At 54.2% G+C, this 25,694-nt stretch overlaps 1 protein-coding gene across 1 annotated transcript in view; it reads left to right on the top strand.

Moving 5' to 3' along the window:
* PDE2A (phosphodiesterase 2A) overlaps positions 1-25,694 on the top strand; it is a gene marked incomplete at its 3' end in the record, with an annotated part of 87,834 nt that overhangs the window by 46,526 nt on the left and 15,614 nt on the right. Inside the window, exons 3-6 of the mRNA XM_084245940.1 lie at positions 13,004-13,093; positions 16,951-17,039; positions 22,509-22,618; positions 23,434-23,489. Coding sequence (XP_084102066.1) covers positions 13,004-13,093; positions 16,951-17,039; positions 22,509-22,618; positions 23,434-23,489 — 345 coding nt within the window. The remainder of the gene's footprint in view (positions 1-13,003; positions 13,094-16,950; positions 17,040-22,508; positions 22,619-23,433; positions 23,490-25,694) is intronic.

The following is a 25,694-nucleotide window of genomic DNA, read 5'->3' as shown; positions in this document are numbered from 1 at the left end:
GTAGAATGAGAGGAGCACAGGTGTGCTGTGGGTGATGGGCATGTGTGTGTGTGTGTGTGTGTGTGTGAGATTCATATTGGCTCAACCCCTGTTTCAGTCTCATCAGAAGGATGGATATCATAGAGTAGATAGGGAGAAACACCCACTAGCACCAGAGATGTGTGGACACAGTATGAGCTAGATGAAGTCTAGGGAGGTGTTGGAGGCAGGAAAGGAGCATTTCTGTAGGTGGCGGTGGGTACCGGGGAAGAACAAGGGTTATAGTGCCAGACAGCCCTGTCTAGGTGCTGACATTTAACAAGTCATTTTATCTCTTGAGCTTCAATTCCCTCAAATATAAAGTGAGCTTTGGGAGGGTTACATGAAACTTCCTGTGACATGAATGCAGTGCCTGGCTCTTGACAAAGCCTCCGTGGTCTCTTGGGGATAGCCTTCCGCCTGTGCCCCTGCCCAGGCACCGAGTGGGAGCAAGAGTGGGTGTGCAGAGAGGGTGTACTGAGTGACTGATGTCATCTTCTCCTGTCTCCCTCTCTCCGCTGCTCAGCATTGTTGGTACCCACTCCCAACTTAATCCCATATCCTCCTCGCCCCTCCTCTTTCTGTCCTCACCCGCTGTCAGCCTCCATCCCAGATTCCTGCAGCCTCATTCAATTAGGCCGATGCAATTTGCTCAAGAGAAAAAACCCGTAATTTGGTTAATCACACCAGTAGGGGATCTGGCCTGGGTGGGGAGAGTGGAGATGGGTATGAGGCCCATACCAGCTGCTGATGGCACAGGTCTCCAAGTGGTGTTTTTTTTGGAATCTCTCCCCCTCCCCTCACCCCACCTCATTGCCTTAGGCTTTATTCAGGAACCACCAGAATCCAAATCTTGGTCTAGGTCTAACTTAAGCTCCCCAGCTCCAACTCCAGAGGCTTTGTGATGGGAGCCTGAACTGACCAAGTCCACTTTTATCCTTGGGAGTGTCCCTGGCCCTCTGAACACAGCAATCTCCCTATCTGACAATGAGGGGTGGGCTGGAATTGGGGTTTCTCTGAGCCTCTGTTTTCGGCATCCCGAATCTTCTCAGTACCTCTCATGGCTACCACAGGGCCTTCACTTGGGCTTTGTGGAGAGAGACCTGGGAGGTGGGTCAAAGAGACAGAGCCCCTGGGGAAGCTGGGGATGTTTACCTTTGAGCCTCATCTGGAACTTGTGAGTCCAAGTTCCAGAATCTGAGACCCTCTAGTTTCTGGCTAGTGGAGGTGGGAGCAAGAAGATAGGAAGCTGCCATTTCTTGCTCACCTGCAGAACACTGGCTTTGACCTCACAGGTGTGTCTGGTACAGGGGTTCCAACATGGGTGGAGGCTACTGAGACCCAGCCCACCCTCCCCTGCATCAGCTCAGAAGGTTGGGGATCACCCCTTTCCAACTTGCACAGATATGGCCTGGCCTCCTTCCAGGAGCTAGCTCAGATGTAACTGGTGTGGCTCCAGTTCAGTCTTAGCAGCTCTGGGAGAAGGCACCATTTTACTATTTCAAAATTTTTGTTCAAATATTATTGGTTCATCAATTGTTTACATAAATATATAATATTGGGGGTACAATTTCACACCTCCCTCTGTGCACTTGCCTCTCTCACCTTCCATCAAGCTCAGTGCAAGTACTTTGTCACCTTCCCTCCTGATCCTCTCCTCCCTGCCCCCATTCTCTCTGGTAATAAGTATATTTTTCAGCGTCTAAGAATTAGACCCTGACGTGTTTTGCCAGTTTGTTTTCTCTGGTTATTTATATCCACAAATAAGTGCAACCATCCAGTAACTGTCTTTCACTTTCTGACTTATTTCACTTAGTATAATCACCTCAAGATTCATCCTTTTTGTCTCAAAAGACGTTATTCCATCTTTTAAAATAGCTGAATAGTTGTCTATTGAGTATATCCTCCATGATTTCCTTGCCCAGTCATCAGTTGATAGGCATTTAGGTTTGTTCTAGGACTTGGCTGTTGTGAACACAGGAGTGCATAAATCTTTTCATGTGAGTGTTTTCATATTCTTTGGGTAAATATCTAGCAGAAATATTGCTGGGTCATATGGGATTTCCATTTTTATTTTCTTGAAGAATCTCCGTAGAAGCTGCACGGGTATCTGAGGATTCCTTTCTCCACATCTTCACCAGCATTTGTTGTTTCCATTCTTTTTGACATCAGCCATTGTCATGGGGTGAGGTGGTAATTCATTGAGGTTTTGATTTGCATTTCCCTTATAACAAGTGACACTGAGTATCTTTTCATGTGCCAGGAGGCCACTTGAATGTCTTCTATGGAGAAGCGTCTATTTAGGCCTTTTGCCCATTTTTCAATTGGGTTTCTTTTCATTTTGTTGAGCCATGTGAGTTCTTTGTATATTTTCAAAATTAACCCCCCGTTGGATGTGTGATATGCGAATATCTTCTGGGAGGAGGCACCATTTTATAGATGAGCAAACTGAGCCCAGGAGGGTTAAAAGCTTTTCCAGGGGCACACAGGTGATAGTGAGGTGTAAACCCAGGTCTGGCAGAGTTGATGGAGGAGGCGATGGGGGATGAGAATCACAGCTTCCCCAGATACAGATGCCAAAACTCTCAGCCACACTCATTCACTTATTCGAAGACAAAAACAGCATCAGGGGCGCTCACAGCCCCTCAGACAGGCAGCCACATGCTCACTGCACACGCCCAGGCTCATCCACACCAATGACCCAAGCCACACCCTGGATGACGCAGGTCACAGGGGTCGCCTGCTCATGCAGTGCTCCTGCAGGGAAGTGGAACAGGGTGCACAGGCACACTCCCTCGCACATTCTCCCACAGAATCCCAGCCCTACACGCTTTCACACAGACATTCCCCCCCCTGACCCAAGGGACATATTCTGCTGTAGTCACACAGTGGTCCCTAGGGTCGTGCCTTACGGATGACTAATGGCAGGCCACAAGCATGTTCATGTCACTAGCAAGAGGGAGCGTCCTACAACGTGAGGGAGAAGGTCCACTTCAGTGAGAATATCCAGAAGTTTGCAGAAAACCCACTCAAAAGTGATTTTAATTTTCATTTCCAAGACAAAATTTAGATAGGGTCTTGGCAGGATGGGGGACGGTTGGCAGCAGCATCATCTTTTTAGGGTTCGGGGTCTAAAGAACCTGCCCAGGTTCTCAGGCAGAGCAATCTTATGTGATCTCCAGGGATCACTTGTTTACCCGGCCCCGGGCTGTGTGTCTATGTGGGGGTGTGTCTGTGTGTGGGGGTGTGTGCGTGGACACAAGCAGGCTGTGCGCTCAGTGGCTCCCTGATCCTTGGGATATGAGCAGGGAGAGTAGGAGAAGTTCCAGAGTCTCCGGATGTTTGTTTTCTGGCTTCCTGGGCCCTCCAAAGGCAAATAACATAGGAAGCCAACCTGCTTGCCCAGGCCGGGGGGTGGGTTGTGTGAGGATCCTGCCCTTGCTGGGGGCCTCAGTGACGGGAACCCCGCATAATGATGTGGCACCACCGAGGCCCATGGCCAGCCTCCTGTGGGCTCATGAGCCCATCATGTCCCCTCTTTGGGGCTCGGTTCCCTGATCTGAAAAATAGAGGTGAGGCTGGATGCAAACTGAAAACAGGAATGTTCCAAGCCTGGGGTGCAGAAGAGAAAACCATACCTGGGGAGGGAAGATGAAACGGGTCAGTAGGGTCCAGAATTTAGGGGAGGGCACTGGCCCCAGAGCCCGCAGTGTCTCCCCACACTTCACCCCTTTCCTGGAGAAGGCAGCACATCCATGCCTACATCTTCTGGGAGCCCCTTGGCCCAGCCCTTGCTGATCTGCTGAGTGGAGCCAGTGGAGAACAGGACCAGGGCAGGAGAAGAGCACGGGGTGGGGACAGGGTGCTGGAGCAGGCCAGGAGGGAGGTCTGGCAGGACAGGAGGGAAGAAGAGAGGACCTTGGGGTACAGGAGATGGAATAGAGGAGCCAAGGCCCAGGAAGTGGGAGGGTTAATGTAAGGAGAGAGAATTGGGAAAAGGCTGGAGCCTGGAGCCTGGATCAAGGAGTTGGAGCAACAGCAGGGGCCATGGTGAGGTAAACCTGTGTTTTGTGCCAGGTTCTGTGCCAAGCACTTTATAGTTGCAAATGGGCTGGGAGCTCAGAGCCAATTTGGGGGCCCAAGGAGGCATGAGAGTCTTATGCAAGGGAGGGGGACAAGCCGACTCACATTTGAACAAAGCTCTGCAGGTAGAGGCTGGCAGCTCAGCGGTTCCCCTCTGGGGGCCATAATGGAGGGAGCCCAGAGGCAGGGGCATGCCTGACATGAACCCTGCCCGGAAGAGTCCTCACCCCAACTCCCAATACAGAATGGCTATTCTTAGGAACAATAAAAGTGTTCACACATTCCTGCAGGGGCAGGGAGAAGGAAGGGGGGCCAGGAGTCAGCTCAGCGGCGAAGGATGGACCCTGTTCCTCTCCCCAGCTCTGACTTTGTCTCCAGGGTCTTCCCCTCAGAGTCTGAGAGGCTCAATGACCCTGCCTGACCCTGCCTAACCCTGCCTCCCAGCCCCAGCCCCAGGATCCCCTCCTGGGGCTGGTCTGTCCTGGACTCAGTCATTGTCTCTTTCTCATACTCTTATCCCCTCCCCCCGGGATTTGGGGAACAGCTGGGATGGGCCAGGCCTCGAAGATAGAGCCAAATACAGTCATGGGACCCAGCAGAGTGAGACTGTGGGAGAGATACATACCAGAGAAGACAGCGAGAGGCACAGAACCCGGGGAAGCTGTGAGATGAGACTGAGAGCTCAGGACAGGGTCCCAGGGAGGATCCTGGGGCTGTGGCTGCCCCTCCATGTCCTGCTCTGTTCCCACTGACTCCACCAAGCCCTTCCTCCACCTTGGCCCCCTCCCCAGCCTGGCCTGCCCCCCACCCCTCAGGCCCACATTAACCCTGTGCCAGGCCCTGTGATTTAGCATTTACCTCCCTCTCCAAGCGCTGTGTTTGGCACTGAGGGGAGAGGCAAGCAGTCCTATTTCTGGCCTGAATGAAGACACTCAGCCCGACATCACATCTTAGAGGGGCTCATCCCATCTCTGGCCAAGGCAAGGTCTTGGTAGGGCCCCAAAGACAAGTGGTGCTGGGGTCGGGGGGAACCTAGTGTGTCCCAAAGGACTCTGGATTAGGGCATGGTCATCCTGACTCTAGAAGAGACCATGGCAAGTCCTTTCCTGTCTCCCTGGTCTCAGCCTACCTGCACCAAGTTGGGGTTCCATGATGCCTGAGACTGTAGAATTCTCAGGTCCTGTGGGAATTCTCAGGAAAATAAATGACCTACCCAGGAAGGCTGCCTGGAGGAGGTGACTAGATTCCTGAAAGAGGATGATGGTGAGAGTGGGCCTTTCAGAGGAAGCCACTCCCTCCTGCATGCTGTCCCTGATGCACTGGGAGATAATCTTGAAGCAGGAAAGGCAGCCTAGCCTGCAGAGGTGTCATGGAAAGGTTGCTGGAAACTCTCAGCACAAGGCACCCTCATGCCTCATGCCCCTCTAAGATAGCCACTGTGCCAGACTTAGGACACTTGGAGAGATGTCAGGTGTCTTCCCTGCCTGGGAGTCTCCAGGTCATGGGGTCCACTCGTCTGCTTGGTGATGACATGTACCCCTCACAGCCCAACCCTGGAGGCCACATGATCATTTTCTAACTCAGCAGACATCTCCTGACACCTGTGATGGACTGGGTCACACTGGTGACTAGAGAGGAACAGGGCATAACCTCTGTCCTCTAAAATCTCCCAGTCCAATAGGGAAGCCGGGTGAGAAATAATTGCATTGTGTTACACATGCCAGGCCATGATGAGGAAGCACAGGGCTAAGAGCCCCTGATGGGAAGGTCAGCTTTGTCCAAGAGAGGAAGGAACGACCAAATAAATATTCCTGGATGGAGCCCCAGAGAAGGGAAGTCTATTATTCATTCATTTATTCAGTCAGTCAGTCAAGCATCCCGTTGTTCCCTTGGCCATCATTTCTTGAGACAAACTCTTTTTTGACACTGGCCTAGTTGATAACTCAGCTCCATTCTTCTCTCCTGCTTGGGCCCCTGTGTGTGCCTGGGAGGCTCTTGGGCTTGTTTTGTTGGCTCTCAGCCCATCATAAAGTCTGCGGGAGGAGGTGACTGAGGAGGATGAAAGAATCAAGGGTCATGGATCCCAGAGCGGGAGGCCAAGCTGGCCCAGCCCTTTCCCCAGGTCACAGACGCCCAGCAGGGCCCCAGTCCATGCTCATACACCCTTGGGGACAGCGCGCTCACTCCTCCCCTTGCCCAGCTTCTCTTGCGTGGCACGACCCGCTCCCAGCGTGCTCTCATCTGCCTCCCATGACCGCCCCCTGTGCTAGGAGTGGACGCGAGAGGCTCCAGGTGGCTAAGATGATGGAAGTGATGATGATGAGGGGGCCACTAGTGTTGAGCTTGGGAGGAGAGTGTGGCTGATGGGGATGGAGGTGACAATTGGCTCTGCCAGGTGGTGGAGGAAGCACCTCAAGGTGGGGAGGGGATGAGAGAGGCCTTGAGCCTGTCCGGCCCCCCTTGATCTTAGGCCTGCCACCTATATCCTCATCCCCATGCTCGGCTCTCGTGTCCTTCCTGGGCCTCCCCCAGCTGTTCCACATCCCCTCCTCTCCTGAGGGCAGACCCTATGCTAGGGACCGAGGGACCCCCGCAAGTCAGGCCCCCACAGAATTGATTTTTCACTCAGTGCCTGCCTTCCCTCTCCAGCTCTTCCCTTCTCACCCTTCATCCACCCCCAAATCTGGGGAAGGGGTTCCCTATCTGGGATGATCAGGAGGGCATTCTAGAGGAGGCAGGAGCTGGAGTAGATGGTGAGACTGATTAGCAAGGGTGAGGGCCCAGGAGGAGCTGGTTGTGAATATTGAGGGGAAGAGCTAGCTCTGTGGTGGCCAAGCTCGCTGGGAGGTGGGAGGCACCCGTGGGGGTGGGGGGGTGGGGCGCCAGGACTGGGCTCAGGTGTATTCTACAGTGCACGTGTCTCCAGTGTGGCTCAGAGGCTGGAGACGCGGCCCTGTTGGAGTAACAACTGAAGCCGGAGTCTGCAGAGGGCCAGGAGGGAGAGGGGGGAGGGCACTGAGGAGGGGGAGAGGGAGCGAAAGGCAAGAAGGAAGGGGAAAGGGAGGCCTTCCTTTAGGCTGGACTTCTGAGTTCCTAAGGGCCCCTCTCATAGGCCCTGGTCACCTGCTGTACCACCTCACTCTCCTCCCCAAGCCACACCTCTCCCCTCTTGGGGACCTCCCTGAGGAGTCTCCCTCATGTGGTGGAAGGGCCAGGCCTTTCTGTCAGAGGATGGGCCCTTCACACCTTAGCAACACCCCTCTGATCCTTACTCTCCTCACCCCTAAAACGGGGGATCAAGTCAGGGCCCTCCAGGCCTGGAGGAGGATTGGCAACAGCGTTTGTCCCTGTGTCTCCTGCGTGTAGCTCCTGGGCCAGCAGAACCAGCAGCATCTAGGAATGTGTTGGAAATGCAAATTCTTGGGCCTTCTCCCAGACCCACTGTATCAGGAACTGCAGGGGGCAGCCTGGCAATCTGTATGTTAACAAGCCCCCAGGAGATTCAGGGGCACTCTTGAGATTGAGAACCACCAGCGGACACTTCCAGCACACAGTAGGTATGTGAGAAAGGTGTCTTCCCTTCCCCGAAGCCCGATGCCCTCCCCCGCTCAGGCAGGGCATGGACCCAATGAGACTGGGGTCTCTCTCCCCAGGTTCTTTCATACCAGGTCTCCCAAGGGTCATTAAGCCTCTTTCCTTTCCTGACTCTGATCCAGCTCGATCTTGTTGGGGGGAAGCCTGGGGGTACAGATCTTAGCACTCAGGGCAGCTCTGCTCTGAATATTTCAGGCAGAGTCTGTGAGAGGCGGCTCCTTGGCAGGTGGCAGGCGCGGGCGGGAGGCAGGAGGGGCCGCCTCCTCCTGCTTCCTTCCTTGTTGTCTCCTAACTGCAGGGCTGGGCATGCTGTGAGGGCTGTGAGGAGTCACAGAGTAAGCTTGGGGTGCTTGGGCTTAGGCTGGGATCCATGCTCTGCCAGAGCGGGCTTCTTTGGTCTGAGTCCCTGGGAAAGCTCCTTTTGGGGGAGTTCTGCCAATCACTGCCACAGAGCAGCTGGGCTTGCTAGTGCCAGGAGCGTGCTGGGCCCAGAGACAGATAAGTTTTCCCTTGTCCTTGAAGGGCCTGTTCTCTGGGAAGATAAAATCATGTATATTGCCCACCAGAACAGGAGGCGGGAAACAAAGGGGTGTAGATGGCATCTGCCCTGACACCCCCAATTTCTCCATCATGGGTACCTTCCTGGGTTCCCCCATTTTGTGGGTTCCCATCTTGGGTTTCTGCAAGTTGTCAATGTGACTGCTTGGGGGCTTGGGGGAGGAGTGGGCAGGAGAGACAGGAGTGTGTGGGAACAGGACTGTGCAAGAGAGATGACGGGGAAGCCGCGTGAGAAGAGAGAGGACTGGACGTGGGAGAGACTCCCGGAGATGGGCGAGCAGCCGGAGACAGAGGTGGACACGGAGGGAGCTTGGGGACAGGGAGAGGGCCTCTCTGGAGATCAGGAGAGAGAGTGCCTGAGAGAGAGACAGAGCCCCAGAGGAAGGAGCCAGGGATGGAGAGGCACCAGGGCTCCAGGGTCCTGGAGGATCTTGAATCTCCCCCTTTAGGAGAAGGGGACACCAAAGCCCCAAGAGAGAGTGCCTCACCCCCAGGCCACACAGGGGATCTAGCACAAGCAGAGTTGGATGAATCAGTATGCATGACCAGGCCCAGGGACATGGCTGGAGTCTTGGAGGTACTGGGCTCTTAGGTTTGATCTCTCCTTCTTCTAAGCCATGATGAGGGGCACCATGAGAGGGAGGGGTGTGGTCTAAATTCTGGGCCTCAGGAGAGCAATAGGAGGGTTTATGGAGATGGGAAAAGACAGTGACTTGTGAAAACATGACAGGACAAAGCGCGTGGCAGGGACCCTGACCCTCAAGAAGGACGTCAGTGCCTGCACAGGTGCCACCAGAAAAAAGAAGGCCAAGGTCTCTGGCTTCCTATTCTCCTAAGCATTAAGGAGTCAGGAGTAACTTAGTCCACACCCTCTCCCTTACCCAAATGAGTGCCAGCCCCAATTCTGGCTCCCGAGGAGCCCTGACTCAGAATAGGACCCTCTTTCTTGATGCCAGGGTGAGAGGCCAGTGCCTGGGGACCATGCTGGTGCCCTGTCTCCAGCCCCAGAGCTGCAGGTGAGAGCTGAAAAAAGCAGAAAAAGCAAAAAGGCTCCACCCACTTGCCCAACCATCCATCCATCCATCCATTCATTTCCCCCACATGCCCCCCACCCCATCCAGCCACCCATCTGTCTATTCTTTCATCCTCTCACGTATCCATCCAACCACAGTTGTTGAATTAGACCAGAAATCATATGCTGCAGAGACAGGGGGAGTCATTTTTACTAGTGAGTACACTGAGGCCCAGAAGAGGAAAGTGAGCCTGATGAAGACCACCCAGAGGCTCTGTGGTCAGCTGGGGACAAGACTGGGGATCCTTGATCTGGTGGTCTATAGACAACAAATTTCCTCCTGGGTCTGGGACATTGCCTGTTGTATAATATGCCAGATTATATGGATGTTTGTTTAAAAAGCTGCAAGGGCAAGAAACCTGACTTTACCTCACTCTGAGCCTGGGCTGTGTGCACGTGTGTCCATGTGTGCACACATGTCTAAGTGCATATTTGTGTGTACATTGTATATATGGTTGTATTTTTTATCTGTGTGTGTGCATGTGTGAGGGTGTGTGCATATATGTTGGGCAGAGGGGTACACCTGGCCATATGCATAAGTGTGATGTGTACAGAGGTGCTTTCGAGCAGGCATGGTTCTGTACCGTTCTTTCCCTCTTTTGAAGATTGCTGGGACCCTAGCCCACGACTTGAGCTCCCCTTCGGTGCCTGTAATTCAGGAATTTTCTCACTGCCCATTCTCAGCTGCTTCCCAATGACTCTCTCCTCCCTTCACCCTCTGCCCTCTGAGCCCTCATATCTTGGGCTTTGGAATGGGAGCTGTTTCCTTCCCAAAGTTGACACAGTAGAGGTGAGGATGCGCTGAGATCTGGGAAAGATTCAGGGAGGAGGTGGTATTTGAGCAAACCTTGAAGGCCCCTTTGAGAGCCATGAATGAGGTGACCCTTCCCAGCCACAGTTCCTGCACTCAACACCCCCATTCCTGGGGTGGGCAGGGCAGGACCAGGGGTTATTTGGACAGAAGAATGCCAGACAGAGAGCCACAGACTTCATTGGCAATATCTGCATCCAGCTCACTCTGGTCAAGAATGTGAAATGCCCTCCCTGTTGCTCTTCCAACTCTCCCCAAGTTTCCTTTTCCCATCTCCTTCACCTCCATCATCCTGCCCGTAGCCTGAAGAGTCACAGAAAACACACCAATCAGAACAAAGGCCAGACAGGCACCCACCAATTCTGGTAAAGGACAGTTCAGAGCATCCCCCAATCCAAGTAAAGGGCATGTGGAGAGCCCACCATTCAGAACAAAGGACAGACTATTCTCTCTGAGCCCCCTGGGGAGGGAGCTGGGGGTCGGGTGCTGAGCAGGAGCCAGACAGGAACTGGAGATCTAGAGACTCGGGTTCTGTACCTGGTTCTCTGCTGACTGACTGGCCGACCCCAGATAGGACATTGAGCCTCAGTTTCCTCATCTGTCAAATGGGGAGACTTAGCCTCCCAAGCCTGTGACTTTGAAAAATTTCTTCCCCCACATTAGAGCTCAATCCATCTCCTCTCCCCTCCACAGTACACACACATCAAACTCCACTGGGGTGCAGGACCTCTCAGGGGTCAGCTTGTCCAACCCCAGCCTCCAGGTAGGAATGTACTGTGAAGCCAGTAACACTTCCTGGGAGCCTGCCCTGGGAGCCCCAGTCTAAGGAACTTGGATTGGCAGATTCTATCTTGGGATTATCGGGAGCACTAGCTTATCCTCTCCTCTTTAGTCTTCATATTTGACCTTGAAAGGACGCAGTAACCTTGGTGTATACTCTGTGTGCAGGCTGTAACCGTGTGAACCCATGCGTGTCCCTGGAGGGTGTCTGAAGGCGTGCTGGGGTGCTTCTGGGAGGATGTGAGGGTCCATGGCTGTGTGGCCAGGTTGGTGTGGTTGAGGATGTGTGAGCTCTGATGAGGAGCCCCTAAGAGTTAAAGGGCAATCCATCCAGTTGGAGGATTTTAGCGTTTAGAATAAACGGCTTCTGGTGTCCGGGAGCAGAGACATATCTGTATGACCAAAATGTGTCCTCATCCTTGAGCAGTGGGAGGGATCAAAGGGAGCCTGGGGGTTGGGGAAAGCAGAGCCAAGTGAGCCTTAGGAGACACAGCCCACTGCTGGGAACACAGGACTTCGTGGGAGTGGGGGCAGAGGAAGAGACTGAAACCAAGGAGATGCACAGGTGAAATCTGGAGGCAAACCTGGAGTCCAGTTTTTATCTGGACCGTGACGCAGGGCTCCCCTAGGCAGCGTCTCTGAAAAATGGGCATTTATCCCTTTCTGGCACAGAGGGGTAGGGAACACACTTCCTCCTGAGTTCCTAGTGGCCTCTGCCTTTGCAGCATCGTTCTGCCTAGAAGGTCCTTCACCCCCACTGGGCCAAAGCTGGTCTCTTGTGAAATCCTCTGGGTCCCCAGGCTATCCCTGGGGCCACAGAGTCCAGTGCCTCTGCCTAGGAGAGTCTCAGCAAGTGGAGTTGGGTCTGCCTTGCTTTAGGTTAAGCACCCTCAGAGTCTTCAGTCTTAGTCACATGGGTCACGTGGTTGCTTCTTCTGGATGGCTCATCTTGTCCTCACCCAGGACACAGTGCACTGAGGTTGGTCTAATCAGTCTATCGAGCAGGGAACTGTCATTGATCCTATTTGAATCAACAGCTCTTTATTAACAAGGCCTGCGTTTTCAGCATTTTAATTTTTGACTAGCCACACTTATACTCTGGGTTCATGCTGAGTTTGCCGTCAGGAAACACGCTCAACCTCATGTCATTTTCACCTGATTGGGGGGCCAAGCCATGTCTCCTTCATGCTAGTGTTAATTGCTTTGCTTTTTGAGCAAAGACCGGGCTATCCACGGGGAAGACATCAGAAAGGACTTACAAGGGCTAGCGGGGAGGGCATGGCTCAGCAGACACTATGAGTCACAGTCCTGCCTTGGCCTTGGATCCCCTGTTCCATTACCTTTCTCTTTGATCCCCGTGGTTCTGGCCAAGTTAATAGAGCGAGGAGCAGGGACCTTTGTTGTCTCTGTTCCGGTTCTCCAAGGACGAGGCCTATTCCCGGGACGGGAAGGCTGGGAGGCAGTCAAGGCTGCCTTCTTCCCCGCCTGTCTTGCCAGGGGCTGGCTCCCTTGTGTGTCTCCCACCTTGTGGGCTCATGTGCCCTTTGGACTCTTGCTGCTCCTGGGCTAAGTCTTCCCTAAGGTGAAAAAAATGAGACGGGGTGAGACCACCTCCTTCAGGGAAAGCGAGTGAGGCCCAGCTTCAGCAGGTATTCTGCGCAACATCTTTTTGGTTCTGGGCACTCAGTGAGATGCATTTAGTGCTCAGTTTCATTTTATCTTCATATCCACCTGCAGGGGAGATAGCCACAGTGTCCTCAGTTTACAGAGAAACACGGGAGCTTGGCAACTACACCAAGGCACACACTGCTAGGAAGGCCTGGAGCTAAGATCCAAATTCGGGGCTTTGTTTGACATGGAGGCTTGTGCTTTCCCTACTATGCCAAACTGGGGTCTAATCTAGATCTCTCGACTGACTGTGAGTTTTTTGCTAAGTCCCTGGGCCTTCTTTGAGCCTCAGTCTCCTCAAGTGTCTGAGAGCCTAGGGCTCTGGTCTAAGCGGGGAGTGGGTGCTCACAGCACAGTGGACAGAAGGACGGCCCTGGCCTGCCCAGCAGAGGTTCTCATAGTCCTTTCCTGTCTTCCAGGATGCTCTGCTGAGCCTGGGCTCCGTCATCGACATCACTGGCCTGCAACAGGCTGTCAAGGAGGCCCTTTCTGCTGTGCTACCCAAAGTGGTAAGTACCATACCCTCTACCCTCTACCCCCCAAACCTTGATCTGGCTCTGTTTTGATGAGGAAGGAATAGGTAGGGTTTCTTCCCAGAGGACTCTCATGGAGAAGAGAAGGATTTGGAGAGTATTCTGAGAAGGGCTTCTTGGAAGAGGAGGGCTGAAGCTAAATCCCGGAGAATGAATATCTGATCAGAAGGAGACTTAGAACTTAACTGGAAAGATCATGTCTCATAGTAGAGACATAGTAGAGACATAGTAGGGGTTCATCTAGGATAACAGGAGATTGTGGAGTCAGGTGTACAGCAGTGGGGGTTGAGGGTAGCTACGCTTAACTTTTTTAACAATATATTTATTTTTATTTATTTATACATACAAGAACTGGGGTGTAGGCCAGAGGTGCGGGTGGGAAGATTCACCAGAGACAGAGTGGGGGCAGAACAGGCAGATCTACTGAAATACACTGCTGAGGGGAGCAGTGGGTTAGACAGAAGAGGTCTGCTGTGCTATGTGGGTTAGCTCCCTGGCTGGGGATCGAACTCATGCTGCAGTAGCTATTGATAGCTTGATAGCACTGAGACTCAAATCCCTGTGCCGCCAGGGAGACCCCAGAACTTTCTTGATACCAGATTTGAGAGGTGTGGACATAGGATTCAGCCTTGATAAATGAAACATGCCAAGTTGAAGTGTCCCTCTGGAGACAGGAGGTTGGACAAGGTGACCTCTAGAAACTTTTAAGCTTCCTTCTGACCCTTCCCAATGCCATGTATGAGGTTGCAGATTGGGGACAGATGGAGGGTGGTTGCCTCAGCCCATAGTCACCTGGTCAGCATGGTTGCCTGGGCCCAGAGTACCTTTGTAGGGGAACTGTGCCCCAGTTACTCCCCAACCTAGTTCTGTTGGCTACTACCCATCCCTTACTCAGTAGGATGGATTTACTAGCCCTCAAGGCAGATAGTTGTGCCACATAGAGGGAAACAGGACTGTCAGAGTCTGGGGAGTGGACCTGGGCCAGGCTAAGGAGCACTGAAGATTTCCTGGAGAAGATACCAAAAATGGAGTCCCAGAATGTCTTCTCTCCTACGCTAGACACCAACCCAGGGCAGTCTCTACTCCAGGAAATCTGGCTAATTCAGAATGTGACACTCCATCTACCAGAATCCTTTGTGTCTGAAGCTGCTTGATGGATGAGCTGCTGGAGGCCCAGAGAGGGAGGGTGCTCCCCCCAAGGTCATACAGTGTAACAGGGACAAATGGGGTTTGGCCTCTAAGCACCCCCATTCCTTTTCTTCAGTTCTGCCTTCTCAAAAACCTCCTAGAAGTTCAGAGCCCAGGAGGAGGGCTAATGAGTGAGCTTTATTGAGCATGAAATTGGTAGGAAGTGGGTGGTGTGTTGGTACCCAAAAATAAAACCTCCTGGAGAAGGATGGGACTGAGGCAACATCTGGCCTGGGTTAGAGGCACATCTGGAAAGGGGAGGTAAGGAATTTGGCAGAACAGCATCTGCGAGGCTTCCCTGGGTCCTTTGTGACCATTGAGGCTATCCGGGGAGAGGGGAGGGCAAGTCTTCGTGGGCAGGGTGCCCTGGTGGGTGTGCCAGCGTAGATGCTGTGCATTGGATGAATTATATCCCCAAAACTGGGGGCTCGGAAGACAGCTGTGGTCCAGGCAACTAGGTTCCTGAGAAAGTGGAAAATGTCTACCCGGGCCTACTGAGGAGAGACACCCTGACTCTGGGGAGCTCCGACTTGATTGTGCAGAGGAGCTCAACCCCCAAAGAGGGTTGGGGTAATGGGGGGAATCTTCTCTGTCCCCAGGGAGTTGGGGGAGATGGGAGGTCTTCTCTGCCCCTAAGAAGGGCGAGGAGATGGGGGAGGGGTCTCCCCCAACGCAGGGAGGAGAGCCACTGGCACCTGGCTCCCTCATCAGCACCCATTGTGGCAGGCAGCCCCGAATGCAGATGGTGCTGATGTGTCTGAAATGAGTCCCTCCTTCTCTTCAATAAACTCAGCTAATTTTAACCCAGAGGGCTGAGAGTGAGGGGGTGGGAGACAGACGGACATCCGGAAGTGAAGTGAGGCTCTGTCTTCCCTGCCTCCCCACCCCCAGATTACCTCCCCTCTCTCTGCCAAGGCAGGACTATCAGTGTGATCCTGGGTGCTGGTGGGTCTCTTAACCATTTTAAGCCAAACCCCTCAGGCCCCTTCTATGCTGCTGAAGGTGTCAGATGACAAGGAGACTGGATATAGATGAGGAGGGGAGTGGGTGCCCCTCTTTCCTCTGATTTCTTTACCCCGAGCCCACCACCTAGACTCTTACCCCAGAGGACAGTGTGGCTCCATTCCGAAATACAAATCTGCTGCCTTACCTGTGTCTGCCACTCCCTCCCCTCAGGCCCTGTGCCTTCAGGGAGCCTAGCTCCCCTCCGCAAGAAGTAGAGTTGGGGCATTCCCTGGGGGGAGGGAAGGGATGGGGCCTGGCTGGGGCAGCCAGGGCAAAAGGGTGGCTGGCAGGATTGTGGCTTGTCAGTCAGGAAAGGCAACTACTGCTAAGAAAGATTTCACACTTGCTGAGAATGGGTATTGAAGAGTGGGCCTTCAATACCCACTCTTACATCATCTCCTCCAGAAGCCCTCCCTGATACCCTCAGCAAAGAGAGGGTATCAGGGATGAGCCCTCCAAGCTCCCGCCGATACTTGGCTGGCCATGTGGGTGCCTCCTTGCTGGGGCCTGGACTCCTCTGGACAGGACTGGCCTCTGCGTCTCCCTCATCACACACAGCGTGTGTCCTCTGTGGCCATTGAGACTATCCTGGGAGAGGGGAGGGCAAGTCTTCATGGGCAAGGTGCCCTGGTGGGTGTGCCAGCCTAGATGCCCTGGGGATGAGCCTTGAGGCTGGACCGACCAGCTGTGCATTCCTAAGGGTAGCAAGCCCAGTTTGGATAAAATGTGGTTTCCCTGTGGGTCACCGAGGGCAAGTACTTCTGCCAAGATATGGCCTGGAATTGAGGCAAAGACTGCTCTGGGCCCTTGGGGCAGGCCAATGGATGGAGGAAAAAACTGGAAAAGCTTTGAGAGGGAATTTGATCTCATTCTCTGGAGGGATCATTCCAAAATACAAATCTGCTCCTGTCTCTCAGGGTACCCTGCTCTCCTACCCTCCAGCAGAGTCCCCATCATCCTCTCCAGCTCCAGCTCTGCCCCTGCTAACCCCAAGCCCACCTCCTGTACCCCTGACTCCACAGTCAGTTCCATAAATGTTCCATGTACTTTACACTTACATACCTGCTACTCACAAGCCATTCTTCTATGCACTGCCTGCTCCCTGAATGCATCTAAATGCCATTATAGTTACAAGCTTTAAGATCACTTCCTCTAGGAAGACCTCCTGGCTTGGATCTCAGTGTGTGGTTTCTTATTGAACTGTCTATGTTGCTGAGGTGGGAGGGAAACTTCTCAGGCATTCTGAGCCCCTTCTAGATACGGTCCTGAGTGAACACTTCATTGTTGGCTGAGGCTGGAGTCATGGTGGAGAGTATCCTGAGGTGGAGGGTGGTCTGATTTGTCTGCACCTTCCAACTCTCTCCCTTGCCCCTTGAATTTGGGATGATAGGTAAGGAAAACTGGCAGGCTCATGGATCACTGCCCAGAACCCCTTCTAAGAGGAGAAGTGAGGTGCTAAGTTCACAAGGGAGTTTTTCCAGCCTGGCTGCGTGTCTGAATCACCTGGGGAATATGAACAGATGCCTGAGCCCACCACCCCCAGAGGATCTATTGACCTTGCCGTCCTGACCTGTGCACAGGACGGAAGCAGGCAACTGGAGGGCCTCTCCACAGGGTCTCATGAGTATCTTCTCTCCTAGGAGACTGTCTACACTTACCTGCTGGACAGGGAGTCCCGACTGGTCTGTGAGGACCCCCCACACGAGCTGCCCCAGGAAGGGAAAGTCCGGTGAGCCATTCTCCACACCCTTGCTCTCTCACACCCTCAAGGATCTCAGGGCTGGGCATCTTCCAAAGTCATCTGGTCTGACCCGCCCTGTCCAGCCTTGACCTCCCTGCCAGGTGGGGTTCCTGGCCAGGTACAGCAGAGAGATGGCGTGTTCTCTTGTTTTGGAGAAGCTGACGGTGCTGGGAAAGTGCCAGTGGGTATATTTTCTCCTGATGTCTCCTCTAAATTGCTGCGGCCTTCTCACAGCACTCTCAGAATCTAGGCTACAGTTTATCAGTTACAGTTAGAACCCCAGCAGGTGTGAGAACTGCCGGGGGTTCTTACAGAGCCATGAAATCACAGACTTCCCATCACAGAGTTCTGACCTGTGGAATGCTGGAGTCACCCCCATGGCTCAGAGCAATGAGATCAGAGGCTGCGGCCTGCTGTGGTTCTGGTCTCACTGCCGGCCTCAGATATTAGATCCTGGCTTAGCCATATAACCTTGGGCCATGCACTGGCCCTTTCTGGGCCTCAGTTTTCTTGTTTGTAAAATGGAAGTAATAATAGTACTTATAGGGTCCTTGGGAGGATTATATGAGTAAATGTAAAGCTCTTGAAACTATATCCATACGTAGTGTTAAGTGTCCGGTTTTCTGTTCATGTGACAGGATGTTGGAATCACTGGCTTTAGGCGCAGGGGAGCAGTACACTATGGTCACAGCCTGGCATGAGGCAGAAGCTGACCTCAGGTGTCCTTGTTCTGGATCATTCAGGGGACAGTGACGGGAGAGGGATTTGTCAGAAGGGAAACTGTTGAAAGGCAGGAGTGCTGGCCCAGGGGAGGGCAGGTTATACCTTCTAAGAATCCCAGGGCCATCCTGGGACCAGGGCAGTGTGGTCAGAAGCCAAGAGTGGGTGGGCAGCCATAATGGGGATGTTAGCAGAGGCAGTGCCCCCTGCCTGGTCCTGAAATCCATTGTCCCCCTCCTGGCACTGGGAACGCTGACTTCCCGGCTACTAGTATTCTGCTGGCCCTGCCACCATGGCCTAGGCTGGTGCCTCTGCAGTAGCCCAGAGCCTTCCCCCCTCCCATTCTCCCATTCAGTTCCCCATGGGGTGGGTGCTGAGTGACACTCTCCGCTTCAGCATCTCCTGACCACTTCTCCCTTCAAGGACAGTGTGAAACAAGAAGTCCCCGCTCTGCTTCTCCTCCTGTTTGTAAGATGGCAGGAGAAGGCTGAAGGTCTTTGGAATCTTAAGGGGAAAAATCCTATAATGGCCCCTTTCTCCTCTGAGCCAGTGTCCCCACCCCTGCTTTTGAAACTGCTTAATATGAGCTCACCTCATGCAGTAGTTTCCCCCAAGTGGCATAGAAAGGCCTTCCTGCACCTCTGAGCTCACAAATATTCCTGTGGGGCTTTCCTGCCCCTGCAGGAAGTCCTGGATGCTGGCAGGGCTGGCAAACAGCAGCAGGTGTGAAGTGGATTCAGACCATAAAGGCAGATAAAAGCCAAAAGGAAGGGGCTGGGAGTGGGTAAGGAGGGTGTGGGGAACTAGGGTGAAGAAGGCCCAAGGGAGGAGTGAGGAGGCCCTTCTTGCCACTGTCCCCCACCCCTCAATGGGCTCACAGATACCCAGTTTTATCCCCCAAATGTGTTTTGGCTTTCCTGTCTTCTTGTGCTTGCTCCTGCGCTGCAAATTCCTTCCTCTGCCATAGCCATCTTGACCAACCCACACTTCACTTACCTCCCATGGATGGCAGAGGCCTTCTAGGAGGCCTGCGCCATAGCTCCTCGGCACTGAGGAGGACCCAGATTTCAGAAAAGGTGCTGGGCTCTTGTGACCACCCCTAGTGACATGTCTGTCCACAAAAGGACCCAGGGCTGGAGACCTGGGATCCAGGAGCACGCAGCTGCGATTGTGATCTCTCTGGGCCTCTGTGTATTTCTGTGAGATGACTGGATGGGCACTGGTGTCTGAGTTCTGGTCCAACTCTGCATCCTGGAGGCAGTGAAGGGGCCTCAGGACAGAAGAGAATCCTGGAAGGCTGCCTGGGCGAGGGGCTTCCTGGAAGGCTTTGCCTCCTTCCTGTGGGTGCTGCATGGCCCCCCTCCACTTGATCTCCCAGCCTATTTGTGTCCCAGGCGTGACGCCTTCCTCTTACTGTGTCTCCTGCCATCGTAAAGCCTCTGATTACCCACTGCTGAGTGCAGCGAAATCGGGCCTTTCAGCTGCACAGAGGCACCACCCACATCAGCCTGAGCTGGCTGTCTCCCTCTGTTACCATTTGGGGGGCTGGGCCCCAACCTAGAGCAATTTTTTTCCTTAGAGCTGACCTAGTCCCCATTCACTGCAGAATCTATCTATCTCTCTTATTTGTCCGGGTGGGAGGGCCCAGAAGAGTCTGTTCCCATCTCCAGAGTCTCCCCGGAGGGAGAGGGAGGGCCCAGGACCTGGCCTGAATCATAATTTTTCTCCAGAGAGATGAAAGAGTCACAGCACAGTTGCAGTTCTGGGGAGGAGGGATCAGCAATGGGGGACTCCTCAAAGAGGGGGCTTAGAAAAGTGGAAGGGGGCCTGGATACTCAGTTCTTTCCAGGTCACTGAACCCACTGACAGAGAGCCTTTCCCCCTACAATTTCTACTAAACAAATAGTTGTTAAAGGGACGGGACCGTCATAAAGCCCACACCCGTTCCTCTCCCCAGACTGTGCCCATCTGTCTTTATCTCCCCTGGGCAGACCATGACCACCCAGGCACCCGGCTGAGTCACGAGCCTTCCCCCGGACACGTGGCCCAGGGTGTGGAGTCTCTTCACCCACCAACATCAGCCTGGCAGGTGGTGCAGGGATGCAAGGGGCCCAGGAGAGTAGAGGAGGCAGGGTGGGGCCTGAGTTGTGAGAGAGCCACCAGGGGTATGCGCAGTAGATAAAGCAGACCCCGATCTGGGTGGGGGACACTCACCAGTGGTGTCTCCCCTCCAGTCTGCGGGTGTCTTTGGAACTTCCAGGGGGCCTGAATTCTGGGGAGGTTTACTCCCAAGGGGTGGGTGGAGGTGAGCCTGGCCTGACACGCCCCTGCGTGGGCCAGGGAGACCAGGGTGCAGATCAAGGAGTTCGGGTACTAGGACTCCTGAAGATTGAGGCTTCCCACCCCCACCCCAAGACACAGAGAGGCCCAGTCAAGGTTGACCTGCCTCAGCCTAGCTTCTCGTGCTGTCCAGGGACCACCGTGGCCCTCCCTGAGATGGAATTTCCCGCCTCAGATTCTCCCTCTCCAGTGAGAGTTTTACCAGATAGCCATCGGGTGTGATCAGCCTGAAATCAAATCTGACTTTACCTTCCCCTGCTCAGACCCCCCCGCCCAGGGCTCCACTGCTCTAGACCAAGCCCTGTCCTCAGGACGCTGGCACCACCTCAGCCTTGCTCTCTGCATCCAGCCTCCTCGTTGGACCTTCCAGCAGACACGTTCTTTCTGTTCTCTGAGCCTTTGTACATGGAGTTCCCTCTGCCTGCACATCCTTCTGATAACCTCTGCATGTTCTTCAGGACTGGCCACAGTCATCTCCATCTCCAGGAAGCCTTCTCTGACCCCATTTTATCCTGCTCCTGGACAGGCGGAGCCTGCTCTTGCTCCCTTTTCCAGAACCCTCACCCCACACTCAGGCTCAGGACTCCACACCACCATTCCTGTCTCCTTGGCCTGGCATGTGTCACTCCCAGTCTCGTCTCAGTCTGACTGAAAAGACCCCGGATAAATATTCGAGGAGTGACAGCCTTTCGGTAGAATGTCCCCATAAATATTTCAGTTGAGAAAACCTGTGACTCTGGTACAGAGCATAAGTTTAAGGGACGAGACAGCAGCCTGGGGAAGAGGCTGTTGCAGGCCCGGGGGAGGGTGTCACACTGGAAATGGGCAGTGGTTTAGGAGTGGAGAGGACAGTTGTGAGATTCATGGGGTGACTCACCAACTGGATGGGGAGATAAGGAAGAGGGAGGAGCGAGAGTTGTTTGTGGACCAGTTGCAAGGGACCTGCTGGCTGGTTGTGCCACTCTGGGGGAAATGAGGGAGGGGATAATGTAGATTGGGGTGGGCACCCTTCAGCGACATCCAGGGAAGGCCTCCAGGCAGCCTTTGGGGACCTGGGGTCTGGGACTCTTGGGAGGGAAGGGGTGAGGCCTTGGAGAGTCATGAGGCCTTGAGCACAGGGGAGGGATATATCAAGGTGGGGTGAGGCCAAGCTCCTTCTGGGGCCCCTCAGGGGGCAGTAGGATGAAACCCGAGTTCTCTGACCAGCAACCCAGGAACCAGTGCCACCTTGTGGCTACCCATTCACCAGATTGTCTGAAGCCAAGTGGCTAGGTGGGATTCACATGAAGGCATTTTGGCTAAAGATCACTTGGGTTCGCCCCGGCCGTCATCAGTTTAGTCTTCAGGAAATGTGGTAGCTGTGGCCCTCCTAACCACCCCAGATCACTATTCCATTCTGGGATGACTAGCACCATTGGACAGCTCAAAACTGGAGGCCAGCCCTCCAGGAATCTAAAGGCCCAGGGTATGAGGACAAGAAGGTAGAAGACACCACAGTTTCTTGTAGATTCTGAAGTTGTCAAAGGGGCCAGGAGTGAACTGGTCAGGTTTGGAATACCAAGTGACCTTGACAGGCCTCTTTGGTCCTCAAATTCCCTTGCCACTGTGACCTCCTGATCTGGAGACTTGCCAGCCACCACCTCTCTTTTCTTCATTTGACCTTTGCTGGGGTTCCCTTGGAGACCCCGCAGGCACACATAGGAGTCCCAGCCCCCCAAGCTTCTCTTCTATGCAGGCCAGACAGTTCTTATGAACACAATTAAGTGGAGGCAGGATGAGAGATGAGGAACCCAGGACAATTAATCATCAGGGAGTGACATTTGGTGAAAAATCAGGCGCTTAATTAAGCAGGAAGAGAGAGAGATGGGGAGGGGTGGTGCGTGTGGTGAGGGCAGAGAGAAACTCAGCCTTCCTGCACCATCCTCCCTCGGCTCACGCCTCTCCTTCCCTCCATCACATCTCAGCCCTCTTCTTCCTCTACTTCATGCCAACACCTTGTTCAAGATTCGCACCCCCTCAGGTCTTCAGGAAAGTTCCGGTATTGTGGTTAAGCCGCTCTGGTGCCTACTGCTTAGTTCAAGTCCTGCTTCACTGTTTGTTAATTGAGGTACCTTGGAGAAGTTACGTAACCTCTTGGTGCTTTTAAAATACCTCTTTGTGTTTAACAGAAGCTGCACTGTCCCTTCCTGCCCCTCTATATGGGGGTGGGGGTCGGGGATGGGGGGCGTGGAGGGTATCAGAGTCCCCAACTTTTTCATTTTTGCCCTCCTTGTGTCCACTTTATAGCAGTTCGGCTTATCCCGCGCTTGCAGATGCACCGTCTGATGTGTGTCCCCAGGTCAGGGTCTGACCCGTTTTGATTTAGGGGCTGAAAGGTGGGTCATGTCCTCTTTTCAGAGAGGCTGTGACCTCCCAGAAGCGGTTGGGCTGCAATGGATTGGGCCCCTCAGACCTGCCGGGGAAACCCTTGGCCAAGTTGGTGGCCCCGCTGGCTCCTGACACCCAAGGTAAGGGCTGGGGACTGGCCGGGGCGGGGAGGGACCATGCCCCGGCTCCCCCGAGCACGTGTCCTCCGCCCTGTCTTGATCGCTCTGTCTTTTTCTTTCTCTTGCTCTGTGTCTCCAGCAATCCCTCCATCTAATTCTCTCTCTTTTGTGCCACTAATCTCTCTGAGCCTTGATTTCCTATCTGTAAAATGGGGGTAACAGAAGCTACCGTGAAGGGGTGTTTTGAGGAAGCGCAAATGAGATAACAGGTTAAGGGCCTGGCACATTCCAGGGCTCAGGGGCCAGTGGCCGTAGTGAGATGTGCTGGGCTCTGGTGACTCGGGCTGTTGTCGTCATACTCTCTCTGTCATTCTCTGTTTTTCTTTCTCTTCCTCTCCGTGCCCCCTGTCCGCCATGTCTCTCTGCCTCGTCTCAGTCTCTCTAGGTCTCTGTCCTCTGTCTCGATGTGGAAAATGCACAAGACTGGGAGTCAGGAGACCTGACTTGCTGTGTGATCTTGGGCAAGTCACTTCCCCTTTCTGGACCTCAGTTCCCCAATCTGTAAAATAGGGGTGCTCAGCCTTCCCTGCCTCCCTCCCTCCCAGGGGCCATGAGAAATCCTCCAGCGAGGGTCTCCATCTAAGCAGGGTCATCTATGTTGTGGTTTTTGTTGCTGCCTCAGGACCCTTCTCTTCCTCTCTGGGTCTCTGGGCCTCTTCGTGTCTCTGTCCTGGCCTCTCTGTGTCTGCGTCTTTGTCTCCCTCCGCGGGTCCCAGCTCAGTGTTTCTGAGCCTCACTGGCCCCGCAGGACCACCTCATTGCCCTCTCCCCCTCAGTGCTGGTCATACCGCTGGTGGACAAGGAGGCTGGTGCCGTGGCAGCTGTCATCTTGGTAAGAGCCTACCCAGGAGGTTGTGGTGGGATGTGGGGAGGGGAGCAGAGGAGAGTGGTGGGTAGAGCCTGATTGGGGTGTGTGTGTGTGTGTGTGTGTGTGTGTGAGAGAGAGAGAGAGAGAGAGAGAGAGAGAGAGAGAGAGACTCAAACTGGGCTGGCATTGGGGGAAAATGGGGATCCTGGAGGAACCTGGACTTCTCCCATAACTCAACCCACCCCCCAACCTAATGAGCTGGATCAAGTCACTGGTGCCTGAGGGGTGTTCAAGCCCCATCTGCAGTCCCCACGGCATTCTTGGCGAGGGACCCTGAGTGTGAGTCCTCATTGGCTTCCTCCTGGGTGGGTGGGACAGTGTCCAGAGAGGATACGAAGGCACAGAGTATGGGAATGCCAGTCAGAATTGGGGTGACTGGAGCTAGGAGGCTTGAGGACAGGAGGTACACAGGAGGTGCTGCTTGGGAAGGCAGCCAGCCCAATGGCTGAGTCTGCAACAGGGCAGGCTTTCTGGTTGGGGGGCCCATGCTCAGTGGAAGGGCACCTCACCACCTGGGGGAGTCCAGCGGCAACCCAGGGTAGAGCTTCCCCCTTTACCCTCTTCTGCCCCAGGGTTTGACAGAGCCCCACCTGCCAAGCCGGCGTGTGCCCCTTCTCCATAAGGAGATGGGCATTCAAAATATTTGTCCTGTCCTAGGAACTAAGGGATTAGAGCCTGAAAATCACCTTTACTGGGGATCTGGGTCCACTGAGGCAGCCGCCACCTCAGTAAAAGGCCAACTAGGGGGAGGGTGCAGACAGATAAATGAGAGGGTCTGGGTGCGCCCCAGGACTCCTCCTGAGCTCATTAAAATGGAATTAAAGGTTCCTGAGGCGCCTGACCTTTCTGGAGTGCTGGCCAGGGAGTGTGGAGGGGGTGGGGGTGGCGGCCGGTCCATGGGGAAAGGAGAGGAAGGAAGGGGCACTTAGCTTGCTCTCCTCATCGTCCCATCTGCCAGACTGAGGGAGATGCACCCCTACTTGGTTTCTCCCACAAGCTGCTCCCCGCCCCCCAACTTCTGTTCCCGCAGGGAACGGATCTGCTGTTGGCACAGAGTTCTCAGCGCGCTCCCCCCTCCCTTGGCCCCAATCTGTGGCAGAGCCAGTTGCTTTGAAGAAGGCCAGGGCTAGGGCCCTGCACAGGGGTGAGCTGTGAGCTGTGGGGGGGGGGGGGGGTGATTGCTCGGTCCACCCACCTCTGTTGCGGGGGGGAAAAAGGCGTGTGTAGGAGGGGTGTGTGTGCCAGGTTCCCGAGAAGGACTTCCTTGTGTTGGGGCTGTGAGGGCTGGGGAGGGAAGCAGCTCGTACGGGGGAAGATGTTTGGACAGTTATTTATCTCGTGGGTAGGATGGTTGCCATGACCACTGTTCACCTGGACTCAGGTTGAGCCAGGAGTCCAGACTATTCTGGAAGAGGAAAGGCCTCTGTGACTGGGGGTGGGGCTGGGGGGAAGGGGCATGGGGTGAGATCACTTACATTTAATTCACCCTAGGGAAACACTCTCATGGAACAGAGAGTGGTCGGACCCATTTATGCCTTCTGGAAGCTCAGTAGGGGGGAAGGCAGGGAAGGCAGGGAGGTCCTTGGGCCATTACAGCTCAAATGAAATGATGTTGCCAGCAGGTGCTCTGGCATCAGAGGCTGGAGCTGTGAGGGGGAGGTTGGAGGGGGAGGCTGGAGTAGCCTCACTGTGGAGACACCATCTGAGTGGAACTGGGGGGTATGGCTAGGCGGTCCAGGGCAGAGAAGAAGGGAGAGGATATTTAGGCAGAGAAAACAACAAGAGCAAAGGTGAGGTGGGGGAGAAAGGTGGTGGGAGTTGGGGGAAGAGTGTGATGGTGCTGAGGTGAGGCCAGGGGGTACCTGTGGCTTTGGCAACCAAGAGAAGTTCCTGACAACCGTCCCCGTCCCCTCTCCTCCTAAAATACCCGCACTCTGAAGAGCTCTTGAAAGCTATTTGGGTTGTTCATGTCCAGCCTTTCTTCCAAGCCTGCGCCGTCCTCTCCGGGACACCCCTCTCCCCAGTGCAGGCTCATGTGACAGATCCCAGCCCACTGCTCCTCCCCGGGGCGCCCAGAGGCAGCACAGGCACCAGCACCTCCCAGCTGCTACCAGATCCTGAGGGCAGAGGGTGCAGAGGGTAAAGGTGTCACAGGGCAGATCTCTGGGG

Source organism: Talpa europaea, assembly GCF_964194135.1.
Source record: "Talpa europaea genome assembly, chromosome: 1".
Taxonomy (NCBI): domain Eukaryota; kingdom Metazoa; phylum Chordata; class Mammalia; order Eulipotyphla; family Talpidae; genus Talpa; species Talpa europaea.
Note: the sequence above shows the minus strand (reverse complement) of the source record. Positions and strands in the feature narration are given on the sequence as shown.